At 44.8% G+C, this 27,878-nt stretch overlaps 1 protein-coding gene across 1 annotated transcript; it reads left to right on the forward strand.

Moving 5' to 3' along the window:
* Positions 1-62: 62 nt before the first annotated feature.
* On the forward strand, positions 63-26,678 carry LOC142786769 (venom allergen 5-like). The gene is made up of 6 exons (XM_075884411.1): positions 63-164; positions 1,693-1,790; positions 5,066-5,217; positions 12,838-12,975; positions 15,530-15,807; positions 25,490-26,678. Exons 1-6 carry the CDS (start codon positions 63-65, stop codon positions 25,574-25,576), a joined length of 855 nt encoding a protein of 284 aa, XP_075740526.1. The 3' UTR covers positions 25,577-26,678.
* Positions 26,679-27,878: the final 1,200 nt, after the last annotated feature.

Consider the following 27,878-nt stretch of genomic DNA (forward strand, 5'->3'; position numbering starts at 1 on the left):
GTCCAATCTTGCAAGGAGGTAGACGCACGTACCGCATTCTATTCAGACCAACCCCCGTCTCAATGGGCACAGGCGTTCTCGAAACGCTCTTTGGAATTTACAAAGTGTCCTTCGACTTTGAGACGTTCAACGCTAACAATCATCATTGTGTGATTGACGCCACGGTTTGCTCGTCGTGACTTTGTCGGCAGCTGGCCAGCTCCAAACACGCAACACCTGCGCAGGCTATGACACTTTCTTCTCGCCTTCAGGTAGTGACTGGGCTCGAGAGTAACCTAAATAATGTAAATAAAGTGAAACGGGTTGTTCAACAAGCAGGAGTTGACTCGGCGAACGAGAGCTTTATTTAGCGCAAGGGCTAACTGAATGCAAGCCAGCGATCACAGCACGTCTTCTTCTTCTTCCTCTACTCGAGGTCCACGTCCACTGCCCTCGTTACCAAAGATAAAATTCGCTGAACAAACCAATATTTTTACTGAAAATTAATGAAAACAATCAGGCTCTTACGAATGAGGAGAACCACTTAGTGTTGCACACGCCCGAACCCCGATATATTTATCAGGCACGCCATGATCGGGAGCGCCGGATGAATTTCGACCTCTTGAGTTTCATTGACGCACTGGACGACTCCCAGCACGGGGGTGTTTATACAGTTGGCACCCATCTAATCGCAGCCACCATGGCCGGTATTCAAACTCACACCAGTGTGCCTAGCACACCATCATAACCGCTAAGTTACTGTGAGGGCCAACACTTGGTCCATGTTAATCAGCATCAAGCAACGTTCGCAATTGTTTAACGGCACCGGCACGCCCAGGAAGCCGCCCGTGTCCAAGGACTCGAGGCCGTCACCCAGGCTGGGGTGCTTGTAGTCCCACCCCGATAAATACCGCCGGGCATTCTCAATAAAAATTTTACTCACTCACTAACTCACTCACTCACTCACTCACTAACTCACTAACTCATCAAGCAAGTACCAAATGCTAGTCGACATTAGCTAGAATTAGCCAACCTATCTATTTTATAAAACATAGCCAATTTTTAGGGAAAAAATTGCGTATATGTCAAGCAGACATGCACTAAAGTAAAAGACACATTGGCGATATCAAGAGCAAGGTTTGGTAAAAGTATTAGAAGCACGAAGAGGGTAACAAAAAGGGTCGACGCTTGCATCTGGAAGCATTTCCCGTAGCTAATGTGCGGAGCTTTACTGCCTATCTGTCGTGGCGTCTGTCCTGCAGGTTGAGCACAAAACACTCCTTCGTTGCCTATGGTGTAACGTTTGGTCAGTTATCTGTACTCGGGACGGCTCACTGCTGTCCCATAGCCGAATGCGAAGTACTCGAAATCGTTAAACACTTTCTTCTAAACACACAGAAGGTTAGCCCGGAGAGTAGAACGCCATGAGACCTTAGCTGGGAGTACCGTGTGGACAGTGCCACTGAATGTTAGAGCAGCCAAATGATCGTTTAACCATGCTTCTGCGATATCTATATATCATGGCGAGAATTATATATTTTTGGCAGCTGCGAACCCTTTTAAAATCTGAGGGACATCTTTTTTCTGTTTTCTCATTCAGAGATGGTTCGAAGTTGACTGCCTGCTTGTCCGAATTTTCATTTATAAATCTAACTTATTTCATTATCATCGCAAAGTACGTAACTCAAATGTTTTCTGTGCGCTTCAAACCAGATGGTGTGGGCGAAGACGTGGGCCATCGGCTGCGGCTATTCGCTGTTCACAAGGGGACGCTGGTTCGTGCAGTCCTACGTGTGTAACTACGGCCCAGCGTGAGTGCTCCGGCTCGATTCGTCGAACGCGAACGCAGATTGCTTAATTGCGTCTTGCTGAGTGAGCGCGTGTTCTTCCGCGCATTCACGGTGGATACTTTATTTTACGTATTTCTCCTTTGCTTCTTTTCTCTCTCTCTCTCTCACACACACACACACGCGCGCGCGCGCACGCACGCACACGCACACAGCTCTTTACATATGAACTGCGACCTCAAACCTGCGTTTCAAGTTTGTACATGCCCTCCATCGTGGGAAAACGATGTGTGGCTGGTATGATATGACCAGGTGATTAGACATAGTGATAGGGTCTAGTGATTAAGTGCAGTAATTAGACATGTTTCTTCTTTTTATAATATTACTGCGTGTATTCCCATTACCTGGTATCAAAAGGACACTAAAGAGAAACAATAAGTTGTACGCCGAGATCTCCAATGTAACTTATTTTATCGTCATAGGTTTGTTAATAAACAAAGGAGAAAATCAAGGTGGAAATTTATTCTTAAAATTCTTAAAGTTTGCACCGAATCTGCCACTTGTGACGTTGAAGATTTCAGTATATATATATATATATATATATATATATATATATATATATATATATAGAAAGAGAGATAGAGAGAGAGAGAGAGTTTTCTTTTATTTGGACGACCTTGGACAAACTAAATTTCATAATTCTTGGCATGTGAAGTCTCTGGCCCCATCCGAAACTTATGTACAACAGTTATTCTGTTTATAAACAGAGTAGTATTGAGTAGCCGCCACCAAAATATAGGACGTAACGGCGTTTAGTGCGGGCATATCGAGGTGGAGGTGCCACCAGCATTTTCTCTTTGCGCGTTTTCTCGTTTACCAAGCGTCTCCTCGCGACCAGCGTGACGATATCAGTCGTGAGAGTGTAGTTTAATGATATCAGAATTTTCTTTCTCTCTATCTCTCGTGTCCCTTCAGAGTTGTAGTTCGAAGTTAGCGCTTGTACAATTCCGATATCTCCGAGTGTAGATTCCGCACTATAGGCTCATAGACATGTAGCTTACCACAAGCTGCGCCATACGACAACAGCCTGAGTGAGTCAAAGTATTTGCTATCGCTGGATAGGAAAGCTTCTTTACCGAGTTTAATCGCGACTCAGGTGCTATGGCGGAAATGGCGCCATACTTATACGCACGCATTGCACATGAACGCACGTACACATGAAAGAATGCACACTAAACATTATCGCAAAGTTTGTTCAACATGGTCAATCACTTTTGTTTTCAAATAAATTAGGAAAGAAATGCATTTGGCTGGAGAAGCTTATTTATTTATTTATTTATTTATTTATTTATTTATTTATTTATTTATTTAGTCAATACTGCAGACTTCTAAGCGAAGTCATAGGCAAGAGTGGGTACATACATATGCTTTTTATATTACATTTTAATATGCAACAAAACAACAGGATCGACTTGTAACAAAAATATTGCGTCGAGGAAAAAAATATTTCTAACTTAGAAACATTGAAAACATGAGTCAATGTAACACGTTTTGCCCCTTTTTGACAGTATGAGCGAGTTTTGCCTAAAAAGAAGGCACAAGCGACTGATGCAGCAAAACAATGGGCGACAGGCGGGGATACTGACCACTATACTAACAATGGGCGAGAACGAACAAAATGACAAATGGACACAATGAGCAAACAGTAACAAGTGCACAAAAAGTGACATACAAACGAGCTAGCGCATAACATAAGAAAGTAATAGAACTCATACACACAGAATTTAGATGAAGTACCAATACCAATATTAATAATAACGACAACAAATCAATGAAGGACTGGAAGGCACATTCGCTATCGCATTCATGAACGGTGAAACAGTTGTGGATGATGCAGCTTCATAGGGCAGCGCGTTCCAACTACGTACTGTTTGATGAAAGAATGATTCAGGGAAAGTATAGTTGTTTTACATGAAAATTCTTGAACTTTCTTGCAATGGTGCGACCGTGTTGTTCGTGATTTCGATGGTTGAATATATTTGCCTCTATCGATTTTTGGGTTATTCTGATAGATAGGATAAAATATTTTCAGTCTTCCACAGCCGCGCCTGCGCTCTAAGGTTTCTTGGTTAGAACTTTCTAGAAGGGCTGAAGGGGACGTGTATCTACTACAAATAAGTTTTATTATAAATAAGACGAAAAGGAACTTTAAGAGCTTACAGCCATTACAAGTTTCCAATAACTACACTTGAGTTTTTTTTATGAGACACTCGCAGCAAAAAAAAATTAATTAGAAGGTCGCAGCATATGATAAACTCTGAACTTTTGTTCAGGGTGTGCACCACATGCTGTAAACTGCAGAAGTAACCTGATCATCTCGTCATACCCAGAGCTTAAAGACACCTTAGGCGTGTAAAGCCACTCATAGCACCGAGAATGCGTGTGTTTTCAGAGCAGGACGACACAACGTATGACATTTGCTTCTAAACTATATTGACAGAGGATAGTGCCACAAATAAGTATTTGTGCTTAAGAGATGTCTCATTCCAAACGTCGCAAGACTGCTAAATGTGTTACGTCTAAAAAGCTCAAATGAGTTGGTAAAGGTATTATAATAAACCGCTGAATTACGTACAACATAGTTTGGCTGATTGCAACCGAAATATCACTGCTAAGTGCATAAATAGTAACACTTATATAATGTAACCAAGAAACACCCTTGAATAGGACACAATTAAGTGCCCATCAGTTTGATGTCTCTTAGTTTGTGTTCGTAATTTCTTTTGACGTATTTCGTAACTCGATGTTCTGTTCACTGCGTGGTGCTCAACTTTTTCTCTATTTGCTTTGTTATACTCTCCGTTTTAGTCCAACATGTCAAAATTGGCAGTTGGAGTGATTTTATACTTGAACAACATTATGACATCGGAGGACGGCAGAATTGGTCAGGGAACAAAAAAGCGTTAGTTACCTATAGTTGACATCAAGCGAAAGCAATGGACCTATAGGCTGGGCACGTAGAGCATAGAACAGATAACCAGTGGACAGTAAGAGGGACAAAATGGCTACCATTTCAAAACTCAGTCGATAAAGGCCGAGAGTTAGGTGCAGTGGCGAAAATAATAGATTCGCAGTACAAAACACAGAATCGGCTTCCACATTATAGTGTAAACTAGAGATCACTGGTACAAAACCTTCGTCCGTCAGTGGACCTAAATAGGCTGAACATGGTGGTGATGATAATAAAAACATGGTGTACTACACGTTCTGCTGTAATGACCATTGGCGAAATTTCGCAGCGGCAACTACTTGGACAGCCGCGTGTACCTTCCGGGAGAGCCGTGCTCGCGATGCGAACCCGGAACCAAGTGCGTGAGCAACAGCAGCAGCAGCAGCGGCCACTTCTTGTTCGGAGGGCGCAACCAGTCGGCATCATTCAGCTCTTTGTGCAGTAAGTAAGCATTGCCCGTTTGCACGCAAGACCGTTTATCGAAGTGACGATTCGGTGTCAGCTGCTTGACGCCACCTCAAGCACGTTATCGCGAGAAGCACGTTCTGTATATATCTGAAAGTCGGGCAATAGGTTCCTATTAATCACGAAGTTTCACAAAAACAGAAGGGCAGTGTAGGAAAGAGACAAGCCTAAATTTGAATATTTATTTTTGCAACTTACAGAACAAAATTATAAGCATCAGCAGTCTTCACTGAGCATGCGCGAAATGAGCCGTGAGTTATTAAAAAAATGCAAAACATAAAAAGCAGATAAAAACCTCATGGGGAATTCAAGAATATGAATTCCTTGTGCTTGAGTACCTACACTATGTCCTACGCCATGTTCTTACCTTCTGTGCACGCGCGCTTAAATTTCGCGACGACTGTCTCTCATACTAGGAAAATCTGTGGATCTCAGAACTCGGCACATTACGTCCATGACAGATGCGAACGTAGTGATGACGGTTATAGGACAGGAGGATTAACCTGTACACTTCCTCCTAGAACGGCACTGTGTCTTTGCGAGTTTTTCATTTAAATTTCAACATCACGCTGTAATACAAATGCCAGAATTCACGGCGATTATGCTTGTGGGTAACGTACGTACGTACGACAGCGTTTTATTTCTCGTATTTTAGAGAAGTGGGGTTCTTTTGTAATTTTAGGACGACAGAAGCAGATGCGACCTGTTCAGGCATCATTATTATTGATTGATATGTGGGGTTTAACGTTCTAAAACCATCATATGGTTATGGGAGACGCCGTAGTGGAGGGCTCCAGAGAATTCGACCCAGGCATCATGAATAAGTCAAGCTGGAGGCAACATCAGACAGATCCCCACGCTGACAATCATTTGCATGCCACCAATCCAATACTTATTTTTTATTATTTACCCGGCTTCCTCAATTTTAAGTCTATTCTGAGAATATACCTTATAAAAGCGTGCACGATCATAGCTTGCCCTTCATGTAGACGAAGGTCACAAGGGTTTTCACGGTAGGCGCGACTTTCGCAATAATTAGATGCTCCTACTTTGTTTTGTTTTTCTATCAGAGCTGAAACATTACCCTGGCAGGGTGAGAAGCGTGATGAAGAAACAGCGCAGGTTGGCTACAATAGTGAATTATTCCGGAGTTGTGTTTTCTTTCTTTTCTTCTTTAAAATACTGGATAGCCTTAGTTGTTGCTTTCGGACGCTCGTACTATTTTGAAGTATTTTATTGGCTTTCTTACAATATAGGAATCCGGAAATCGTGCGGGTGAATCGAGAAAAATAACTAGCGCGCTGCAGTGTAGCGGACACTAACCAACATTGTAATCCGCCATAGGACTGGGCCCTACAAACACAAAGTATTGTATTCATTAACAGTCCCAGCCTTTCGACATGCTTTTAGGGGCGAGGCTCCTTAGGGCGTGGGCTGTGCGTCCCCTGTAGCCTGTATGTAGCCACCTATAGTTTAGTTCTTGCAGTGTTCACTAGATGGCGGTACCGTCCCCTGTATGTAGCCACCTCTCGTTTAGTTCTTGTAGTGTTTACTAGATGGTGGTGCTTGTAGCTGATGATGAAAAGATGCAAGATGTTATAAACTAGAAAGTGGTACTTGTAGTTGATGAAAGACGCGAGATCTTATAAAATAGGAATGATGTCACATATGGCGCGTGTCATTGGTTGAAGGCAATCGTTCGATTTAGTGCGGCGACGTACGCTAGGGGGAGCGTTGTAATAAAATCCGTTCAGTTCAGGCTGTCAAGGTGGATGGACGTGTTTTTTTGAGCGCTCCGAATTGACTGCGCAGATAAGTGTTTTTGCATGTTTTGAGCTTGTCTTTATAATTATAAGGCAGCGGTTGAAATCTTCGTAGTACTTATTTTATGGTACGGCTTTTTCGGGGGCCAGACACCAGATATTTATTAGTTAGTGCGGGTGTGTGTGTTTGAATTTTTTTTGTTTTTTTTGCCACCCCGTGGGGGAGGTGCGCGTACATTGAACACGCAAATTTTTGTAGTAGAGCTTAGACTTTCCTTTTTTTTTCTTCGAAGTGCAGGGCTCGAGTTTAGTAATTATTGAGTATAGGGACAATTGGTGTCAGAAAGGTATGGTTAAAAAGACCGTAAAGTGTTCAGGATGTGGAGTGGGTTTGAAAGTGGACCCAAGCGTAGAAGCGGATGGAGAAGAGGCTGGCGCGAAGTGTAGGCAATGTGAGGTCGAGGAAAAAATGGAGAAAATGATGGTTGCCCAGAGTGAACTGCTGAGGAGAATCGCCGAGCTCGAGACTGCGGTGGCGACAGAGCAAGAAAAAACGAGGGCAATGGGAGAAAGACTGAAGTCCGCCGAGGAAGCGCTAGCGAAGCTGAACAAAGAAGCGACCTACCGAGAGAACAGTAAGGAACCGGCAACGAGAACCGTGGAGAAGGAAAAGCAAGCAAGCTTGGAAAAAACAGGTTTAGCCGGTTCAACTGTCGCAAGGCCCAGCTTCAGCGAGGTAGTGGTGGGGCAGGAAGGGAACAAAGCAGCCGGCGTCACAGGTGCAAGTAGCCCCCAGGTGCAGAACGCTTCAGCTGAAAAGTCACAGCATGTGATAATAGCCGGGGACTCGAATTTAAATCGATGCACAGAAGCCATCAAAGAGAGGGTAAGAGGTGACAAGAGGGTTGCAGTAGGGGCGTTCCCAGGACGCAAGCTGGAAGCAGTCATGAGGCAAGCGAGCGCAAAGCTCAAAACGACTGCTGATAGACGAAACCTCGTGATAATTTCAGGCGGTTTAAACGATGTCCTCAATGAAGATGCAGAAGGACTAGCAGCCACACTGGCGAAAGGCGTCGATGACATGCGCGCCACTTCTCCTAAGGTACAGGTAGTTATATGCACGATACCGGAGGTACCGGTGCGTGATAGCAACCTGCAAAGAGCGGTGGTCAACGCAAACCAAGAGATATGGCGGATGAGTCGAGAGAAAGGCTTTGAGGTGGTGGAAATAAACAGAGAGGTGCATAGGTGGGGGGGGGGGGGGGGTTTCAACGAGACAGAATTCACTTCGATGGGCGGCTAGGTCATGAGGTGGGTTGGCGACTTGCAGGACGCGCAGTAGCTTTTTTGGGGGGCAAGCGAGCCCTTCGGGGTGCAGGATAGCTAGTAACGAGGAAAACAACCAGGGAGACTCTTCGACAGCTGGTATGGACAGATACGATTCCAAAGTGGCACCAATATCTAAGATAGGTAGAGTCCGGGGCATAAATAGACGTAGCCACGAGCGCCGAGCCAATTCAGACATAGGGTATATTAACATGCAGGGTGGTAGGAACAGGCTGAAGTGGGAAGACATAGAAGAACAGCTAAGGGAAGAGAGGCCGATGGTATACGGTTTTGTAGAAACACATCTCAGGGACATGGAACAACCTCCGAACAATCCAGACTACGCGTGGGAATATTGTAACAGAACAGAAGGCAGCAGAAAGGGGGGTGGTATTGGGGCATTCATTCATAAAAGTACAGACTGGCAAAGGGTCAAGCAGGAGTGCAAGGAACATTTATGGCTAAAAGGGAAAGTGGCAGGTCAAATGACACTCCTTGGTTTCGTGTACTTGTCGACGGGAGCAAAGGCCAGAGAGGAAAACCAGGCAATGGTAGAGTGTATATCAAAGGACATTCAGGAGTTAGGAAGAGAGTGCGAGATAATTATACTAGGAGACATGAATGCGCACATAGAAGATATAGATGGGTATACCGACCCGACAGGTAAAATTATCATGGATATGTGTGAAAGGCTTGATTTGATCATTTGCAACACTACCGAGAAGTGTGAAGGGCAAATAACATGGGAGGTAGGAAGGCTTCAGTCGACGATAGATTATGCACTAATGTCACATAGGATGTAAGATAAGCTCAGGGGAATGCACATAGATGAAGGTGGCTCCAGAAGTCTGGGTAGCGATCACAAACGTATCAAGCTAAGTTTTGGAAGAGCAGTGAAAGTGAGAAGGAGACAAGATGAGCAACTACAGGAAAATTTTTATCCAGAAAGGCAAATTGAAATAGCCACTAAACAAATTGAGAAAGTAATCACGGAGGATAACAAGACAGTGTGGACATACACGAATCTAATTAGACTCTTTGAGCTAGAGCTTGTTAAGACGCGTGACAAATCACCCCGGAAAAGAAGACACAAACCCAAAAGTTGGTGGGATGAGGAAGTTAAGAGAGCCATAGCAAAACGTCAGGAAGCCTCTAGGGAACACAGACATGCTAAGCAGCGGGGTGAACCGACAGATGATGTTGAAAGAAAATGGGCAACCTTTCTAAGCTGTAGAAGGGATGCATCTCTTCTGATCAATGAAAAGATTAGAAGGAAGGGAGCTCAGTGGCTGGCAGAAGTACATAAAAAAGATAGAAAGGCAGCTGCGAAATTTTGGAACCATCTAAACTCCCTAAGAAATGAGACGAGCCTAGAGCAGAGTTTTATAACTACAGCCCAAGGTGCTAGGCTAGAAGGGGACGAAGCTATTGAATATATAAGAACAAGGGTGACAGAAAAATTTCAACAAAGAAGTACTTTATGCACCACAATAGACAAGGACGAATCAAGTGGTGCAATGGCTCCATTTTCACAACAAGAGTGGGAAAGGGCTGAGAAAAGGGTTCCTGGTAGTACATCAACAGACCCAGATGGCATTCCAATTAGGCTGATAAAGACATTAGGTCCGAAGTCTAAGCAGGCTTTGAGAGAGGCAGTGAGCAAAATAATAATCGATGGTGAAGTTCCCAATGGATGGAAACTTAGCAGGATGAGCATGATCTATAAAGGAAAGGGGGAAAAAGCTGACATAAACAACTACCGTCCTATAACAGTGACATCAGTGGTCTACAGGCTGGCGATGCAAATTATAAAGGAAAGACTGCAGGCGTGGATAGAGGATGAGGGGGTGCTGGGGGAACTGCAGAATGGGTTTCGGAAACACAGGACGTTGGAAGACAATCTGTTCTCACTGACGCAGTGCATCGAAATAGCAGAAAAGGAACACAGGCCCCTGTGGCTAGCATTTTTGGATATCAAGGGAGCGTACGATAGCGTGGTTCAAGAGGAATTGTGGGGAATACTGGACACACTAGGCGTGGAACATGTAGTCACTAATCTTTTAAAGGGTATCTATAAAGGTAACAAGGTAGTTATAAAGTGGGAAAAACAGGTATCCAAGCCTGCAGAGGTAAAACGGGGGCTTAGGCAGGGGTGCCCCCTGTCACCCTTATTATTCATGATGTACCTACAAGGATTAGAGGCAAAATTAGAGGGAAGTGGACTGGGCTTCAACCTCTCCTTAGTCAAACAAGGAAAACTTATTGATCAGGCACTACCAGCATTAATGTACGCAGATGATATAGTGCTAATGGCCAACAACAAGGAAGATTTGCAGAGATTGATGGACATCTGCGGTAATGAGGGAGATAGGTTAGATTTTAGATTCAGTAAGGAAAAATCAGCAGTCATGATTTTCAATGACAACGAAGGTAGTGTGCTTAGAATACAGGAGGTCACGCTAGAGATAACAGATAAATACAAATATCTGGGCGTATGGATAAGCAATGGGACCGAGTATCTGAGGGAACACGAAATATACGTGACGACTAAAGGTAACAGGAATGCAGCAGTCATGAAAAATAGGGCACTGTGGAATTACAATAGGTATGATGTTGTGAGAGGAATATGGAAAGGGGTCATGGTTCCTGGGCTGACGTTCGGCAATGCGGTCTTGTGCATGAGATCAGAAGTTCAAGCAAGATTAGAAATTAAGCAACGTGGAATCGGTAGGCTTGCTTTAGGAGCTCACGGGAATACACCAAATCAGGGAGTACAAGGTGATATGGGATGGACATCATTTGAGGGCAGGGAAGCTAGCAGCAAGATAAAATTTGAGAAACGATTGAGAGAAATGGGGGAAGAGCGTTGGGCTAGGAAGGTTTTCAGCTACTTGTACATGAAGAATGTCGATACAAAATGGAGGAAGCGAACCAGGAAGTTGACTGGTAAATACTTATAAAACAGCAGGTGGCCAAACCAAAAAGAACTATCGGTTAAGAAGAAAGTGAAGGGAACGGAGACTGACATCTGGAGAATGGGCATGATTAAGAAGTCCGCACTAGAGATCTATCGAACTTTTAAGCAGGAAATCGCCAAGGAAAGGATCTATGATAATACTCGGGGTAGTTCTCTACTGTTTGAGGCCAGGACGGGAGTACTGCGAACCAAGACATATCGGGCCAAATACGAAGGGGTAGACACAGTATGCAGTGCGTGTGCAGAGGAAGAAGAAACTGCCGAACACTTGATAATGTTCTGTAAAGGGCTTCACCCTATAGTTCAGGATGATGGCGCAGAGTTTTTCAAAGCACTGGGGTTTAGGGACCGGGAGGGCAAAATAAACTTTAAGCGGGTAGACTTAACCAGAAGGAGGTTATCTGATTGGTGGCTAAAGCCAAGACACGAGTAAAAATTAAACTCTTCACTGCAAAGTACGAATCCTCAAACTCACTTTTTAAGGAAAAAAAATAAATATAGTTTTTGGTTCATTAGGTGTTACGGCTTGGTGGCGCTAGCCACCGCCCGATCTAAAGGGTACAGCCATATCTATCTATCTATCTATCTATCTATCTATCTATCTATCTATCTATCTATCTATCTATCTATCTATCTGTCTATCTATCTATCTATCTATCGTTCGCTGTTGGCGCGCGCTCGGAGTCGCCGAATGGATAAGGCTGCACAGCGGAGAGAGCGCAAGGCGGCAGCAGCGCGCGCTCGCAGACAGAATCCCGATGTGCGAGCGCGCGAGGCAAGGGACATCGCAAGCCATCCATCGTCTAAGAACAAATAAAAGTTGATTTGTGTATATACACACACAGCGTTTCTCACGTCTTTGCATGATGATCGACTGGGCGAATTACACGGAAGATTCACAGTTTACCGATGAATCCCTCCGGAGCTTCGCCCATTCATCATCATTCACCCCGTGAATATGCCGTAATTTTTTAGGTAACAAGATATCTCTTAATTGTCTAGAATATTTGTTTTCTCAGAAACACTTCTTGCGTAAGATATTTTTTGTGAAAATTGGTACAAGGACGTTTTCTTTCTTTTTTCGCAGCGTCACATCACAATGGCGTCGTCGCGTACGAAGGTTATTTAAGCGGTCTATTTAATATCTTTCTCGCATTAATGTCTTCAGAGAACTTCGGTTGGGCCTAGTTGGTTGGTAAGGCCCAAAAGAAAGCTTCTGGAGACATTAATGCGGAAAAGACGTGAACATTAGGGTGAAAATATTAGTACAAACAGGGACGTACCACAAAGAATGGAAGACAAAACCACATCGCCAGTGCTTGTATCATTTATTCCTTGTGATCCGCCTTGGTTGGCGCTGATGTTTTCTCCTTAATGTCTGCAGAGTCAGACAGTGCGAAGCTCTTGTTGCGTCGGCGGCAACAGCGTCCTTTCTCTCCTTCTAACACTTCTCCCCCCTTCCTCAGAGTAGAACCATGCTCAGCCCTGCTCAATATCCCTACCTTTATTCTATATTTCTCCAATTCGCAGAGTCAGAGACATCAGCTGGTCCCAAAGTGGCGCTACCGACGGGCACCATTTTCTACTGCAACTTCCACGAGCCTAGCCTCGACTGTCCCATAAAGGAAGAGCCCTACGGGAGTTTTCAAGTGCGTCGCCTAATAGGTGGTAAGCCGGCCACATTTGAAAGGGTCATGTACGAATTTTTTAAAGGAAACTTTTTCCTATCGGGAACTGCCACATTGTGGAAAAGGTACAGTGGTACACACGTATGATTTCATAGCGTTGTATTATAGAAGCGCATAGCCAAGAACAGTAGCCAACGAGGGGCGTAGGAAGAATTTTTTGTTTGGGAGAGGGGTTCAACCACCCCCTCAGTACCTTCGTGCGTGCGTCTGCATGCGTGCATGTGTATAGAAAAACTATCCTGGTAGGAGAAGAGGGTTTAATATCACTGCGTTAGAGTAGCCAATACTAAAAAACAGTTAGCCCAGAATATGCAGTGAACCAACAAACAGCGTTATTATTATGAGACCAAATACACACGCCACACGCTTTAATTCATTTAATTATTTGTTCTTCAAGTGTATATTATTGATCGTACGTGTTATGGTAATTTGCATGCGCCACATTTCACAGGGCACTATTTTTTCTTGTTTTTTGCTCATATAATAGCTAATTTTGCTGCATCTCAGATGACGAAAGCCTTCTCGGGCAACCATTTGTAGTGCGACACGATTACCAAACGCCGTTGCCTCTGCTGCGCACATCTGACGTCTACTGCGGAATGCAGATTCCCTCCAGTACGCAGAATAAATATAGCAGAATGAATTAAAAAAAACGAGTGATGATACGTACATGGATAAAATTGCATATAAAACTTTCAACCATGACTTGTGTGTAGATAAGCTTGTACATAAATGTCATTCAAAAAAGGAACACTTGAAGTGGGCTTCCCTTCACATGCACTCTTATTGCTGCAAAGTCAGCCTTGCCAAACGATAGAGTTCGTTGCAGGCACACTGTAAGAAAAATAATTTTTCTGAGAGCATAGTTGTAGGTGAAGTTCGCGTTGCGATAAATTCTGTGTAATAGCGCGAAAAATAGAGGTGAAATTTGTGGAAGAAAAACTTGATTCTAAATTTGCAATAGTCGCTTTGTACATCGCAGTGGCTGATGTTCCAAAGTGCACCCATTTTCACAGACTGAATTTGATGCACATACGCTATTTCAGTTTAATAGGGTATCACAGAGATAGAAAAAAATGAAAACTACAGAGGGAAAAAATGAACTTTAACATCAACTGACAAGCGTTACACAGCAGCTGCGCACTATGAAAGAAAGAGAAAGCAAGGATTGACTAATGCTATGTGCAGGCAACTACACGACACGGTCTTGTTGAATGCGGTGGTGTGTTCAGTGATTAAAATGAAGACTTACAGCTGGTTTCCATTCTTACATGGTTTTAGGAACAAAATATTTGGAATACATGAACGCATAACCTACTTTCCTAGCCGTGTTCATCAGCGCCACTCGATCCATAGCGACGAACGCGAAACACGATCTTACGTAGAGATTGCCGTTCAACAAGATTTCGTGCGTGCGTTTCAAGAATCGAACGTTTTAAACGCTTTTGGGAACTTGTGTGGGTCTGTGCATTCGTTACATATACGCTACACTGAGGCGCCAGTCTCTTTGTGTGCCCCCATATCGCAACAAGGACACAGCTTCTTATACAGAAGCTGGACTGATAGTTGGGCTAGTTGGTGATACATTATGGGCAGTAACAGCGCACAGACTCACGGGACGAAGAGAAGAAACACAAACAAGCGTTGACTCTCAACTGAGAAATTTATCGAAATATACAAATTATCTGAACACATAAGATAAAAAAACACACAGAACATGCGCAGAGGCCTAGGCCGGCGAAGGACCATGTCGACGTCAATAATTATTTTACGCTACGGGTAACTGCGCAGGCACGACGAATTCCATTCAAACAAGCATGCTACTGATTAGGATTTCTTCTTTTTCATGTAAAGATATTGATGTCTGACTAATGCAGGACTCCCCTTCTTTTTTGATATAGAATGCTTCCACTAGTTCTCTTGTGATCTGATCGCTATGTTTGAAGAGCACTGACGTTTCATTGAACAAAAGCCTGCACTTACACGTGTGGCAGTGTGAAGGCGAATTCGCGTACGTGCTAGTCTTGAAGGTTCCGGAGTGTTTTTTTAGTCGTACATAGATACAACGGTGTTTGCCCAATATAAGCCCTTCCGCATGTTAACAGCGCTTATTTGTGTCTCTTCTCTTCATCCCGTGAGTTTGTGCGCTGTTACTGCCCATAACTTCTTATTCAGTCATCAAAACAGATCAACATGAGAGTGTCAGCAACGTGACATATCTTTCAAGAGTGAATAAGACGAGATAACCAAAATGTCCACTGCATCAAGCCTTAAGTAGACGGTCCAATTGCAGTTCATCATTGAACTCTGCTACCGCCACTTTATACTGTGGCCTGTTTCAATGACCTTGGTGTTTTCGTTGTAGCTTCAAATAACATCAATGTAAATAAATAAATAAATAAATAAATAAATAAATAAATAAATAAATAAATAAATAAATAAATAATCCACCTCCTGTTCCTTGGCCTTGATGCATTCCCTTCTGTACTGACGATCATGCTAACACTGATGCTTATTACCGCAAACAACTACAGGCGGTGGCTACTTGACCACGACCGTGAGTCCTAACGAATCAGCGGCTGTGAGTCTGGACCGAGTTCTGGAGGTGCCGGAGAACGACACGGAGGCCTCGGCGTGTCTACGCTTCCGGTTCCGCAAGGGTCCCTTCCGCGAAGGCGCGGGCGGCTCTTCCGAGCTGCACGTGCGACTCTCGGTGATCGACCGGAACGTGATCAAGAGCAGCGCGCTGAGCCGCCACTACTCGCACTGGACGCCGTACAGCATAACCATCACCCGTCCCATCCGCGTGCAGGTAAGCGAGCTAGCCGTCCTACGCCCATGTGTTGACATTTAACTGCGGCGCACATCTTTATTAATGTCGTTCCCGCAGTACTGGGTGGCTGAAGGCCATATTCTCTCTTGTGGACATTTCGTTATTTCGGCTATCTGTACAAGATTATATTGGGTTCCCAATGACATGATTCTTTCGGCGGGTTTTAGGCGTTTCCGTAATGTTCCGTGTGAAGTTCAACTCAATAACAAAACCCCCGCAATTGTATGGTTGATCAATTAGCGTTTTGTCGTTTCTTTCTCACTTCACTCATAAATGTATGTTTTTATGCACTTCCCTTCTGCATGGACCCAATTAAGGGCTACAGTATTGTATATTAAATAAAAAATAGATAAATAAGCATAAAATTGCGCGATCAAGGACGACGAACACGGCTGGAGATGAAACAAGCCGACCCATCTTTGTCGCATCGAGGGCACATGCGATATCACCATCCCGCATGTGAAGAATGCCATTTATTGCTGCTCAAGCGGAGAGGATACGCCCCACCAATTTTGAAGGAGCGTGATAGAGCGCGGGGGGAGGAGGGGAGGTGTCACGCGAGCAGAAACAGGGAACCGAGATCTCCAGAAGGGCACGGTCACAACCCATTGCACGCTCTCTCTCGCCGCGATCATCAGAAGGCGTGCTGTGACCTTTGACCTGCTGTGCTCTGAACGCGAAAAGACTAAGAAAACTGCAGCTATCCACGGAGTGGGCGTACCTATTCTATTACATCAGTGCTATAATATATGGTTACGTGAGATCGGATTCAAAACAGTTAGCTGCCAGCCTTACTTTGTATAACCAGAGCCATGTTATAACTATGAAAGTTGATGCTACCTCCTTCACTCTTCACCCTTGCAGTGAAACTGGGATTTTTTTATTGCGATAGGAATTATTTACACACCGGGGTGCAAATTTAACATCACCGTCGTGTTCCGTATAAAGTCCGAATCAATAACATCACACAGCGCTCAGTATGTTCCATGTGTGAGTGAAAGCTTGCGGGCCAACGGGCGTGGATCGAGCAGAGAGAAAACGCGCCGGCGTACTTCATCGGGCGAAGGAGCTTGAAGGGGCGCCAGTGGAGGGGGGCAGCAATGTAAACCACTTCGCTTGCAGATACAACGTTTACGCCAGCGTCTTATAGAGCTACGCAACATCGGATCTTAGAGCACCTATAGCTACCTGCCATAGCACTCTGATTTGTTGCTGTAGCGCTCATTGCGTTTCCATTGCGGCGAAACTGCGACTTTTTGTGGCACCTTAGAACCTCGGTTTGTCGGCGCGTCATGTCGTAGCCAAGATGCATTATAAACGGGTATGCACCATGAAAATCGAGTAAATCCCACCACTAGCCACCGGTCCATACAATGCATATTATGACTTAAATGCTCGTGGTAACTGCCTGAAACATTGTTTGGCTCAGCAGCGGTGTCAGAATCGCCGACGAAATTTGCCAAGACACCCAGGTTTCTTATAGAAAACCAGAGACACAAACGTGGACCTGTACGGGGAAGTTGTTTATTTGAAGCACCATCTCTTGACACACATCCCTAAGGTGATAGAGCTTTACTCACCACCACTCCGCTAAAAATGATAAAGGCAACAGTTAGCCTAACAAACAGTAGACGTCGACAGCGGAGACAACTCCTCCCTTCATGCCATAGGAAACTAAAACTGGGCGAAAGAAAAAAACAATCACAGCATACCCACCGGAGTGAATGATGATGAGTGGGGTGAAGCGTCCGTCCGTGTGTCCATGCTTCCGTCCGTCCATCCATTATTGCTTCCGTCTGTCCATCATTGCGTGCGTCCGTCAGTCCGTTCGCTCTTCCACCCGTGCATCCGTCCACGTGTGTATGGACGGACAGACGGAGGCACGGACGCACATACCGACGGACGAACTGACGGACGCATGGACGGGTGCACGGACTGACGGAAGCAAGAACGAACATACAGACGGAAGCACGGACGGACAGACAGACGGACGGATGGACGGAAGCGCGGACGCACGCACGCACGGATGGATGGACGCACGCATGGATAGACAGACAGACGCATGGCCGCATGGATGGTTGGACACACGGATGAACAGACGGATGCTTCGCCCCACTCATCATCATTCACCCTGTGCATATGCTGTGAAAACTACTAACGCCATCTAGTTATATTATTCCAAAGGACATAAGCTCACAACGTTATCTATTGATTGATTTGTGGGATTTAACGTCCCAAAACCACGATATGATTATGAGAGACGCCATAGTGGAGGGCTTCGGAAATTTCGACCACCTGCGGTTCTTTAACGTGCACCCAAATCTGAGCACACGGGCCTACGACATTTCCGCCTCCATCGAAAATGCAGCAGCCGAGTACCTCCTTAGCCACTAGACCACCGCGGCGGGGCCAACGTCATCTATTAAGTAAGTCGTAAACTAGAGGTGGTTACATACGGAGAAGGGAACGACCCACATCCTAAAGAGCTTGGCCTCTAAAATAAAAAAAAATCACAGAATATTCAGAGTGATGATGATTAGTAGAATGAAGCATCCGTCCGTCCGTCCGTCCTCTGTCTCTCAGTGTATGCTTCTGTCCGTCCGCCCGTGAGTCCGTTCATCTGTCCACCTGTCTGTCCATCCATGCTTCCATCCATTCTTCTGTCTATCCATCCATCCATCCATCTGTCTGTCCGTCCGTGCGTCCATGTTTACGACCATGTTTCTGTCCGTCCGGCTGTCTGTCACTCACACTAGCATGAATAGACTCACGGCTTTAGGAGCTTTGCCCCTAATAAGAATCACCTTAGGGTAAGCTGCATTCCGAGACAGCTTTCCGATGATGTTAGAGGAGTTGAAATAACCTTCCCTTGATGCCTGGCTCCAGACTCAATTGGCTCAACTAGTACCCTATCATAGAACTCCCTCTCAACACAATATGGAGAATTACCTCAGTCAGGTACTTTACCACCTCTCACTGCAGTACTTGGTACTCTTATGGGAAAGCTGACTGCCATCCCGTGGGCCTCAAACTTGATGCGGCCGTATAGACAAAAGTTCCAACGTGACTGTTGCTAACCGCAAGTCAAAGTAAACAAACTGCGCTAGCTGATGATATGTGGGGTTTAACGTCCCAAAACCACTATATGATTATGAGAGACGCCGTAGTGGAAAGCTCCGGAAATTTCGACCACCCGGGGTTCTTTAACGTGCACCCAAATCTGAGCACACGGGCCTACAACATTTCACCCTCCATCGGAAATGCATCCGCCGCAGCCGGGATTCGAACCCACGCCCTGCGGGTCACTGCGCTAGCTACAAGTCACAATAAACAAGCGCCAATGTTGCTCTACTCACGCGAATGACTCTGTGCTCAATAACGTAGAAGTATCGGTAATCTTCGAATCAGTCCTGAAATGATGAAATATTATTTTGGCATCGAAGCCAACTCTATAAAGTAATGCTCACGATAGAAGCTTGTTGTGTGAACTAGACGTAGAAACAGTTTTTTTTTTTTGTCAGTAATTGTGAATGCTCCCGCGAGCTCACCAGTAAGTTTGAAATGCAATCTGTTCTGAAAACGCTTATACCTAATCATTACCTGATTACGTGTATATTCGACGACCATGATTTTTATAAACAACTACTTTGAAATCAGGCAGACTACGGTGGCTTTAATAACCAGCATTTTGAAAGAAAGTAGCAATTACAGTGACTTATAGCCTGGTCTAGTCAATGGGTCTAGTTCTTCACTACTGCCCCGCCGCGGTGGTCTAGTGGCTAAGGTACTCGGCTGCTGACCCGCAGGGCGCGGGTTCGAATCCCGGCTGCGGCGGCTGCATTTCCGATGGAGGCGGAAATGTTGTAGGCCCGTGTGCTCAGATTTGGGTGCACGTTAAAGAACCCCAGGTGGTCTAAATTTCCGGAGCCCTCCACTACGGCGTCTCTCATAATCATAGAGTGGTTTTGGGACGTTAAACACCACATATCAATCTAGTTCTTCACTACTAATGCAGCATCAATTGTGGTTTAGCATTTCTTCTATTTATATATAGATTATATTTTTTATTACATCATTTCTTTTCATATCGTACATCGAATATTATCGAGGCCTCTAATGATCTCGGCACCACTTTTGGCCCCATGTTTTTCCTCAGTACTCTGGACGCCTCATTGTTTTTTTTTTTCATCTTGAACACTGACCCTCTGACACTTCCACCAGCTTAGAACACGAAGCGTTTTCAGATGCAGAATTGCTCCCAGTCCTGGCCTCACGATCCATAATTTTCGTCATAATTCTGGTCATAATTACAAGAATCATCATCAGCCAGTTCTATACCAAGTACAGGATGAATGCATCCCCCAATCATTTCCTAATTCAGCCTGTCCTGCGCGAGCTTGTTACATTTTATGCCGACTGAATTGAGTCTCATTTTCTTTACCACACCTTGTTCTCTTCCGTCTTTGACTGCGTTTTCTGTCCCTTATGAACCTCAGCATTAATGAAATCTATGGTTTGAAGAAGCAGCGTCTTGTCAGAAAGAAGCATGAAACACAAATGAAATGCGCCGACCAAAATGAAAACAGTTAGTACTGTGGATACCATCCGGTAGCCGAGGCGTCTTTTATTGCGATAGCAATTATATGAACAGTCTCTGCTGGATTTTGCCGTCGTCGTCGCCGCCGTCATTCACGTATATGTATATGTATGTAATACATACACGAGGAAGGATGCGCTAGCCTACTCTATCTGGGGAGCGAACATCTTTTTTTCCGGCCGGGGTCGTCTGCGCGCGCGCTTAGCTCGTCAGCGAACAGGGGAAGGGGCTGCGCTCATGGTTGCTGCTCTATCACACCAACGATGAGCGCGCGACTTGTGCCCCTCACAGAAGGCGGGAGCATCTACGGGTTGCGCACTCAACACGAAAAAAAAAAACGGTGCCAATAGTGTACCTTGAGCGGCCGTGTTCTCTTACACCAGCGTTTTGTAGAATTACGTGTGTGCGCATCTAAATGAGTTGACTGCCAGCCTCACTTCGTGTGTCAACGCCGTCACTACGCACAAGCCTTGTTGTGGTCATCTACAGTGGCCGCGACGCAGAAAACATGGGTTCCTTAGCAAGCGCATGTTTACTTCAATGATTATTGCTCATAAAAATGCAGATCTTGCTTCGTAAAACATTCGAATATGTTGCTATCGCATTCATTGCTTCACCCTTTTGGCGAAACTGTGACTTTTTAAACATATTTTAAACCTTTCCATTCTGGTCGGAGCTCTGTCATTTCGTTTGTGCTTCACGACCTTTACGATTCCCAGTTTCTGCCACTTAGCTGCAACTTTCTCTCCGTGTTTCTCTCCCTGTACGTTTTACACGCGGAGCACTTGCCGGGCTGTCGAATACGCGGTCATATGCCGTCGTCGTCACTTGGTGTAACACAGTCGAAACCATGACTAGCATAGCCTGCATTTAAGTGCACGCTCGCGCGAAGGAGCAGTCTTACTGTTGTTGTCCAAGCGCCTTGATGATAATAAGTGCTGAGCACATTAGGGGCCCGCGCTGTCGTGGCTCGGTGTAGCGAAGTTAAACCACGTATAAAAATTGAAAAAAAAAGAACAACAACAGAGGATGCACGAGCGATATAAAGAGAGAGAGAAAGAGAAAGCAAAAGAGAAAGCAAAAGAATAGCAATAAACATAAAAAGAGCAAGAGAGACAAAGAAACGGATTACGCGAGAGGAGGAAATAAAAAAAAGATTGCCCGCAGCTTCCCTCGGGGGAACACCGAGGAGGATGCGGAGCATATAATTGGTTAACGGGGTGTTAAAGTGCGACTTACTTGGGTCGATGGCTAAATTGGTTAACGTGGTTGTGAAATGGAGTGTTAAATTGCGACTTACTTGGGTCGATGGCTAAATTGGTTAACGTGGTTGTAGGAGGGGGTGTTAAATGAGTGAACACGTACACACGTATGCGAAAGGGTGGCGCTGGTCGAAGGGACGTCGATCATTGTGTTTGTGGATTCGTTGGCATTCATTTCACCGCGACCTTGGACGTCGACGCGCCGTACAAACCAACCGACGAGCGGCAACTGAGCGAGCGAGCGCTGACCTTGAGTATATATACAGCGCGACGGCGCATGCACTGTCAGCTGTTGAATGTTCTCGAAGCGCGACGGCGCATGCGCGTCCACTGGAGAATCAGGAGAATTGTAGAATGTTCTCGAAGGGGAGAAGCGCGCGTGGCACAGATGGTGGGTGACGGTGCATGCGCGCGTCAGCTGTCGAATGTTCGAGAAGGGGGAGAAGCGCAACGGCGCATGCGCGCGCGTCAGCTGCCGATGTTCTCGAAGCGTGACGGCGCATGCGCGCTACATTATACACCTAGCGAATGTTCGTGAAGAGGAGAAGCGCACGCGGTGTGTAGAGGAGGGAGGGTGCACAGATGGTGGAGGAGTGAAGCGCGCGCGGTGTGTAGAGGAGGAAGGGATGCACAGATGGTGGAAGGAGGAGGAGGAAGCTTGCGGACGGCGCCGCACTACAAGCCTCGAGTATTAGATGCTTCGCATCTAACAAAGACAGAAAAAATTGAAGAAAGAGAAAGATAGGAGCAAGGAAAAAGAAAACTGAAGGGAAACAAAGGCTGCCCACATCTGCATTTCCTTCAGGCTTGCAACACCCCCAGTGCGAAGCTTGCGTAATACTTTTTTTTTAACGCCACCGGCTCGTGTCACGAGGCAGTGCCATTAGTATTATCAAAGCTGCTTTTCCCGATTCCTTATTTGCTGTCTTTGTAAATCTCCAAGCTATTTTCCCCTACCATTTTAGCTTAATTTATCGGGGCTGTCTTTCTTGCTTTTCTTTAACAATTTCCTGTCGTGTACTTAGAGTTACCTTATTAACTGTGGCGTCAGAGACGTAGAAAACTATATCGCCACGTCATACTGCAATCACAATAATCATACGGCCACGCGCCACGATGTCGCTAGCGTCATCTAGCATGACCGTCACCAAGTCGTCATAATTGGCGGCAAAATTACAACGCGAAAAATATTGCGTACAAAAGTAATCCCGAGTTTTTCACTATAGCTACCAGTCACACGCTTAACTCGTCATGCCAGTACTGCCTTTAACTATACCCGCAAATTCTTTTATGTGTGGAGATCTCCTTTATGGTCGTTCAGGATTATTGAAATCCGAGCGTGTAAACAAGTGACTAACAATAGAAAGAGACAATCAAACGCCACTTCTATCTTCATGCACAGTTCTTGGGCAGTTGTGAATAGTAAACTTTAGTAATGAGGCATTTTCACACAAAAATTGTAGGACGCTTGAGAACGTCCCTTCACTCAACGCTTCACTTTCACTTGAGAAAGCCGACCGGAGCGCCATCTCTAAGAACGGCAAGTCACTACATACCAAGCAAAATCCGCTGCGATTCTCGAGCAGCGCAGCGTCATTTTCAGCCGAGTAGTGGCGCACTGCTCAACTCTGTCAAGTGAAGGGTGAAAGTCGAGTCGAGGAGCGTTTGTGAATACGGGGGTAAGTATTCACAAACGCTCCTCGACTTGAATATTGGGCCTTATGCGCATAGCCTTCTGAACTGCTTCGGTTTTCGGTGCATGTTTCCACTATGCCAGAACGAACGAACGATTGCGCGCGTAACATTGGCCGTTTCCAAGTATCATCGAATGCATATTGCAAGTACAGTTGTGTGCCTACTACGCCATAATCAATCCTCTAGCTAATCAGCGAAGGGCCCGATACACCTCCATAGGGCAACACGCGAATCCACGAAGCTGTTCACTTTGTTCATGCTTATGTTGCTGTTGATGATTAAATACGTCTCAGCGCTTTGTAACGAGTTGTCATTTAAAACACCAACTGGTTGCTCCATTCGAATCTTTTGATGCCTGGCGCGATTCTACGCTTCTGCCACGCAATCTATGCGTTAAGGAGACTTTACCTCCACATGACAATCATATATATTTTTTTCCCAAGGAGTTTCAACAAATTTTGAGGCACGCAGACAGCCTGAGCTCGATCCCCATTCGGACCAGGATCCCTTTATTATTTATTTGCATATTCCTTGCAACCAACGACGCCCACAATGATACCGGAATTTCTTCCAAACGAGCTCTTCAAAGCTATCGTGTTTGAAATTTCTGAAACACGCTGTACAACTACGCATTTTTCAAAAGTGCACTCAATACGCGCACACTCGTCTTTCGATGACCCGCGAAATTATACCAAGAAAATGTACAACGCGCTTCATACTCTCCTCATCAATAACCAGCGCCGTCAGATCAGTTCCCACTGGCAAGCACAATGGCGCCAAGCACGGATGGTGTAGTTATGGACACGTGACAGCGTGCGAACATGTGTGCTTCAACTAATTATTACACACAGTTTGAATCAAGTATATAGAAATCAAGTTTATTTGTTCAAATATACTTTTGATGCGCGATGCCCCTAATTGTAAATCCATTACAACGCAGCTCTTTTTTCGGGAATATCATTAGGTACTCGTAAAACGAAGAACGGTCATTTGGTATATAGTAGATCCGACTAAGCATAAACAATATGGTCACCAACAGATTCTTGATAAAGGGAATCGCAAGAAAAAAAAAACAACCTCCGTGCATTGTTGCACTGCGGGGTAGAACACCGAATCACAGCCAAGGCTTCTCTGCAGGCCCTGCTTTTGAAGTCCTTCGGATTAGCAATGAGCACAATGGGATAGCTTGTCCCTATTTAGAGCACGAGATTTTCGCAATGTCGAGGTTGTAAAATAAATGAGTTAAAAGGACCTAACACTCCTTCATAAATATAGCGAATACTTTCCCTGATGCCTAATCAGTTTCAAAGACTTCGAACAAAATGAATTAGCTGAAGAAAATTAAGGGTATATGGTGCAACCTGGTGATCCAGGTGTGGGTCTGCCCACAGGACCGGAGCCAGCCAAAGCCTTGGGGAGATGTTGAGGAACGTAGCCGGCACTGCTAACAAGAACAAGTTAATTGATTGATTTGATTGATTTGTGGGGTTTAACGTCCCAAAACCACGCTATGATTATGAGAGACGCCGTAGTGGAGGGCTCCAGAAATTTTGACCACCTGGGGTTCTTTAACGTGCACCCAAATCTGAGCACACGGGCCTACAACATTTCCGCCTCCATCGGAAATGCAGCCGCCGCAGCCGGGATTCGATCCCGCGACCTGCGGGTCAGCAGCCGTGTACCCTAGTTACTATACCACTGCGGCGGGGCAACAAGTTAATTGCAGTGTTTACATTTTGACGGTAGCATTTTGATGGGCCGCAGACTGCCGCGGTGGCCCCAGTAATGACCAAATGCACCATGCTCAGTTCAGCCAATGGCTGATACTTGGCCTGCGACGCAGTGATTTTAGAGTCTGTAGCGGTGTTTGCCTAGAGAAGACAGCGGTTTCTAGGAGACTTTGAGAATTTATTGTAAATTCCAGACCCCGTACCGAGCTATATTTGGGTTTTGTGTTCACGGAAGCCTTGCTCAAAAAGTGTTGTAGGTCCCTTTAAATAGCAGTGGTGCGGCAGTGGCCTCAGGATGGAGCATCGTGCATTGTTCTTGACCGCAACCCATCCACGTTCGCAAGGTGAACCGAAACGGTTATTGTTGTTGCTTTCAGCTAACGCTGCTGCTGAAGGCTGGTGCAAGCAGTGCACCGCAGTACTTCGACCTGACCGACGTCCTACTCGCCAGGAAACCCTGCTGAACAGCGGCTCTGCAACTCCAAGACGAACGAAACGCTTTCATGCCCGACACCGTGCTTTAACCGAACCCGTGTTGGTGGTGGATTTCCGCTAATGAATAACGATGCAAACATGATTGGCGACCTATACGTTGCTTGTATGCCAAACCAAACGACAATGTTTCAGAGGTGGCCCGGAGATTAGATACACATGCCTTAATTCGACTTCAACAAAATTTGTGTTCTACATTCATACATTCACCTGTTTGGCATGAAATGATTAGAGCACTTAAGAGAGTCTATCAACTGCCAAATGAACGCAAGTTACACATGTAACGTTCAAGTCATGTTTCCAACATGAACTTCGAGGTGTATGTATGCCGAGGCGACTTCAAATGTAGATACGCGTATACAGGGCAATCTCTTAATGTAATTTGAAATGTTCCCACTCGCACAAGGAATACGTACCTTAACTATGACAGTATGTAATCAAGTTGAGATTTTTTTTTTTGTGGATATGTGTATGTTTCAGACAATTTATAAACCGATATACAGATACCCCATTTCGATTCGAATATGTATTAAGGCACATGAACAGTGTTAACCAGTGTGGCACACGATTACAGTATACGCGAATGTTTGTCATGGAGCGAAGTGAACGAACTTTTCATATCTACTTTAGGTTCTGGAGCTGAACTTCCAGGCATATTTATACGCCGCGGCTTAAGACATTACGTAGATGCACAAATTTTTCATGCAGGGCATTATATCACGCAGTTCTAATATGAAATGAGGCCACCCACACAAAGAATACGTACAGTTTCCAAAATATTATATAGTACATACTAGCGTTCTTGAGCAGCAATCTTTTTCTGTTTATCTTCACCATAACACTGAACTCAGTTACAAAAATGGTGAGGGCAAGTGCATGCCCACTTACAACATGCACACAACATTTTTTGTACTTTCCTAACATCATATGGTACAGACACACAAGTCACCTTTGCGCACGACAGTTGAACGATTTGGGCCACTGTATTTTAACCATTACAGAACGTAATGAAGTTCCCCGGTTTTTTTATATAGAGACTCGTACTTTCTGCAGTCAAGAAAATAAACTTCGTATTGTAAGCGCAGTGTTTTTTCTCCTTTCCTGCACGTGTCCTCTCATGGTAAATACACAGTCTAAAAACCAAGTCTTGCTGATGTGCACCATGCACACGCAGCGGATTCAAGCACAAAGCATCAATTCCTATAATTACTAAAATACAAAAAATCTAGGAACATAACAGCAGCGTTTCTGCCATCTGCCTGAAATAATTTAACAGCACTGAAAGTAATGATGCATATATTCAATATTAGTGTCCAAAGAATGCACTGTGTAGCACCAAGTCTTCATTCGTGTAAACGCCATGAAATGCACTGACAAAGATAGGCTCTTCAAATATAGTGCCGTAGAACTGATATATGGAGAAATATGCTTGTCAACTATGTTATGGGCAAAAAAACTAAGAGGAAAATCTGAATACCACCTATCGGTATACATGTATCAAGATGCTACACATAATTTACTTGAGTTAATCTGAGCACACAGGCCTACAGCATTTTCGCCTCTATCGAAAATGCAGCTGCTGCAGCTAGGATTCGATCCTGCGACTTTAGGGTTAGCAGCCTCCACTGAAAATGCAGCAGCGGCATTTGGGATTCGATCCTGCGACCTTCAGATTAGCAGTCGAGTGCCGTAACCACTAGGGGGCAGTCTTGCTCGTCTGATGAACTACTGATTATAGTGTCATCACTATCTCTCTCACTTCCAAAATCAAAGTAAACTTCAGTATCCAAGTATCTGCTGTCTGGGTTGACGATGACGAAATGTTTCTTAACGATGCACGAGCAATGCACCCGTCACTTTCACTGGACGCCATTTTCTAAATGAAAGTCTCGTAAAGAAAGTAAAATAATCGTTAATTAAACCCTGCCAAGCAAGTGCCGCCACTTGCTAAGCAACACATAAACAAGCTTGGAAACTAGTTTAAAATGATAATGAGGAAATGCTATCAAGTGAACGAGCCACATGTACAAAATGATTTGGCGACAGTTGAGCAAAAACGAGCTGTTTCCATGTGAAACGGTGAAAGGGTTAATCCCTGCATAGAAAACGATTATTGGAGCATCTATTCTCAGTTACAGTAAACTGAGGTAGTAGAACGACCTTATCAATCTTTGATGCAAGGGCACAAGGGCAATTGAAGATGCCATCAACGTACACCTAGACATGCAACAAATACTGAGCATATTTGACTATCATCTCTATTAAATTTAGAAA

Source organism: Rhipicephalus microplus, unplaced genomic scaffold (assembly GCF_043290135.1).
Source record: "Rhipicephalus microplus isolate Deutch F79 unplaced genomic scaffold, USDA_Rmic scaffold_32, whole genome shotgun sequence".
NCBI lineage: Eukaryota > Metazoa > Arthropoda > Arachnida > Ixodida > Ixodidae > Rhipicephalus > Rhipicephalus microplus.

Excerpts from the sequence above, each read along its gene's own strand:
- LOC142786769 (XM_075884411.1), top strand. The coding sequence starts at position 63 with ATGGGCACAGGCGTTCTCGAAACGCTCTTTGGAATTTACAAAGTGTCC. Across the intron at positions 12,976-15,529 it reads AGTGCGTCGCCTAATAGGTG|GCGGTGGCTACTTGACCACG; the intron begins GTAAGCCGGCCA and ends AAACAACTACAG. Across the intron at positions 15,808-25,489 it reads CCCGTCCCATCCGCGTGCAG|CTAACGCTGCTGCTGAAGGC; the intron begins GTAAGCGAGCTA and ends TGTTGCTTTCAG.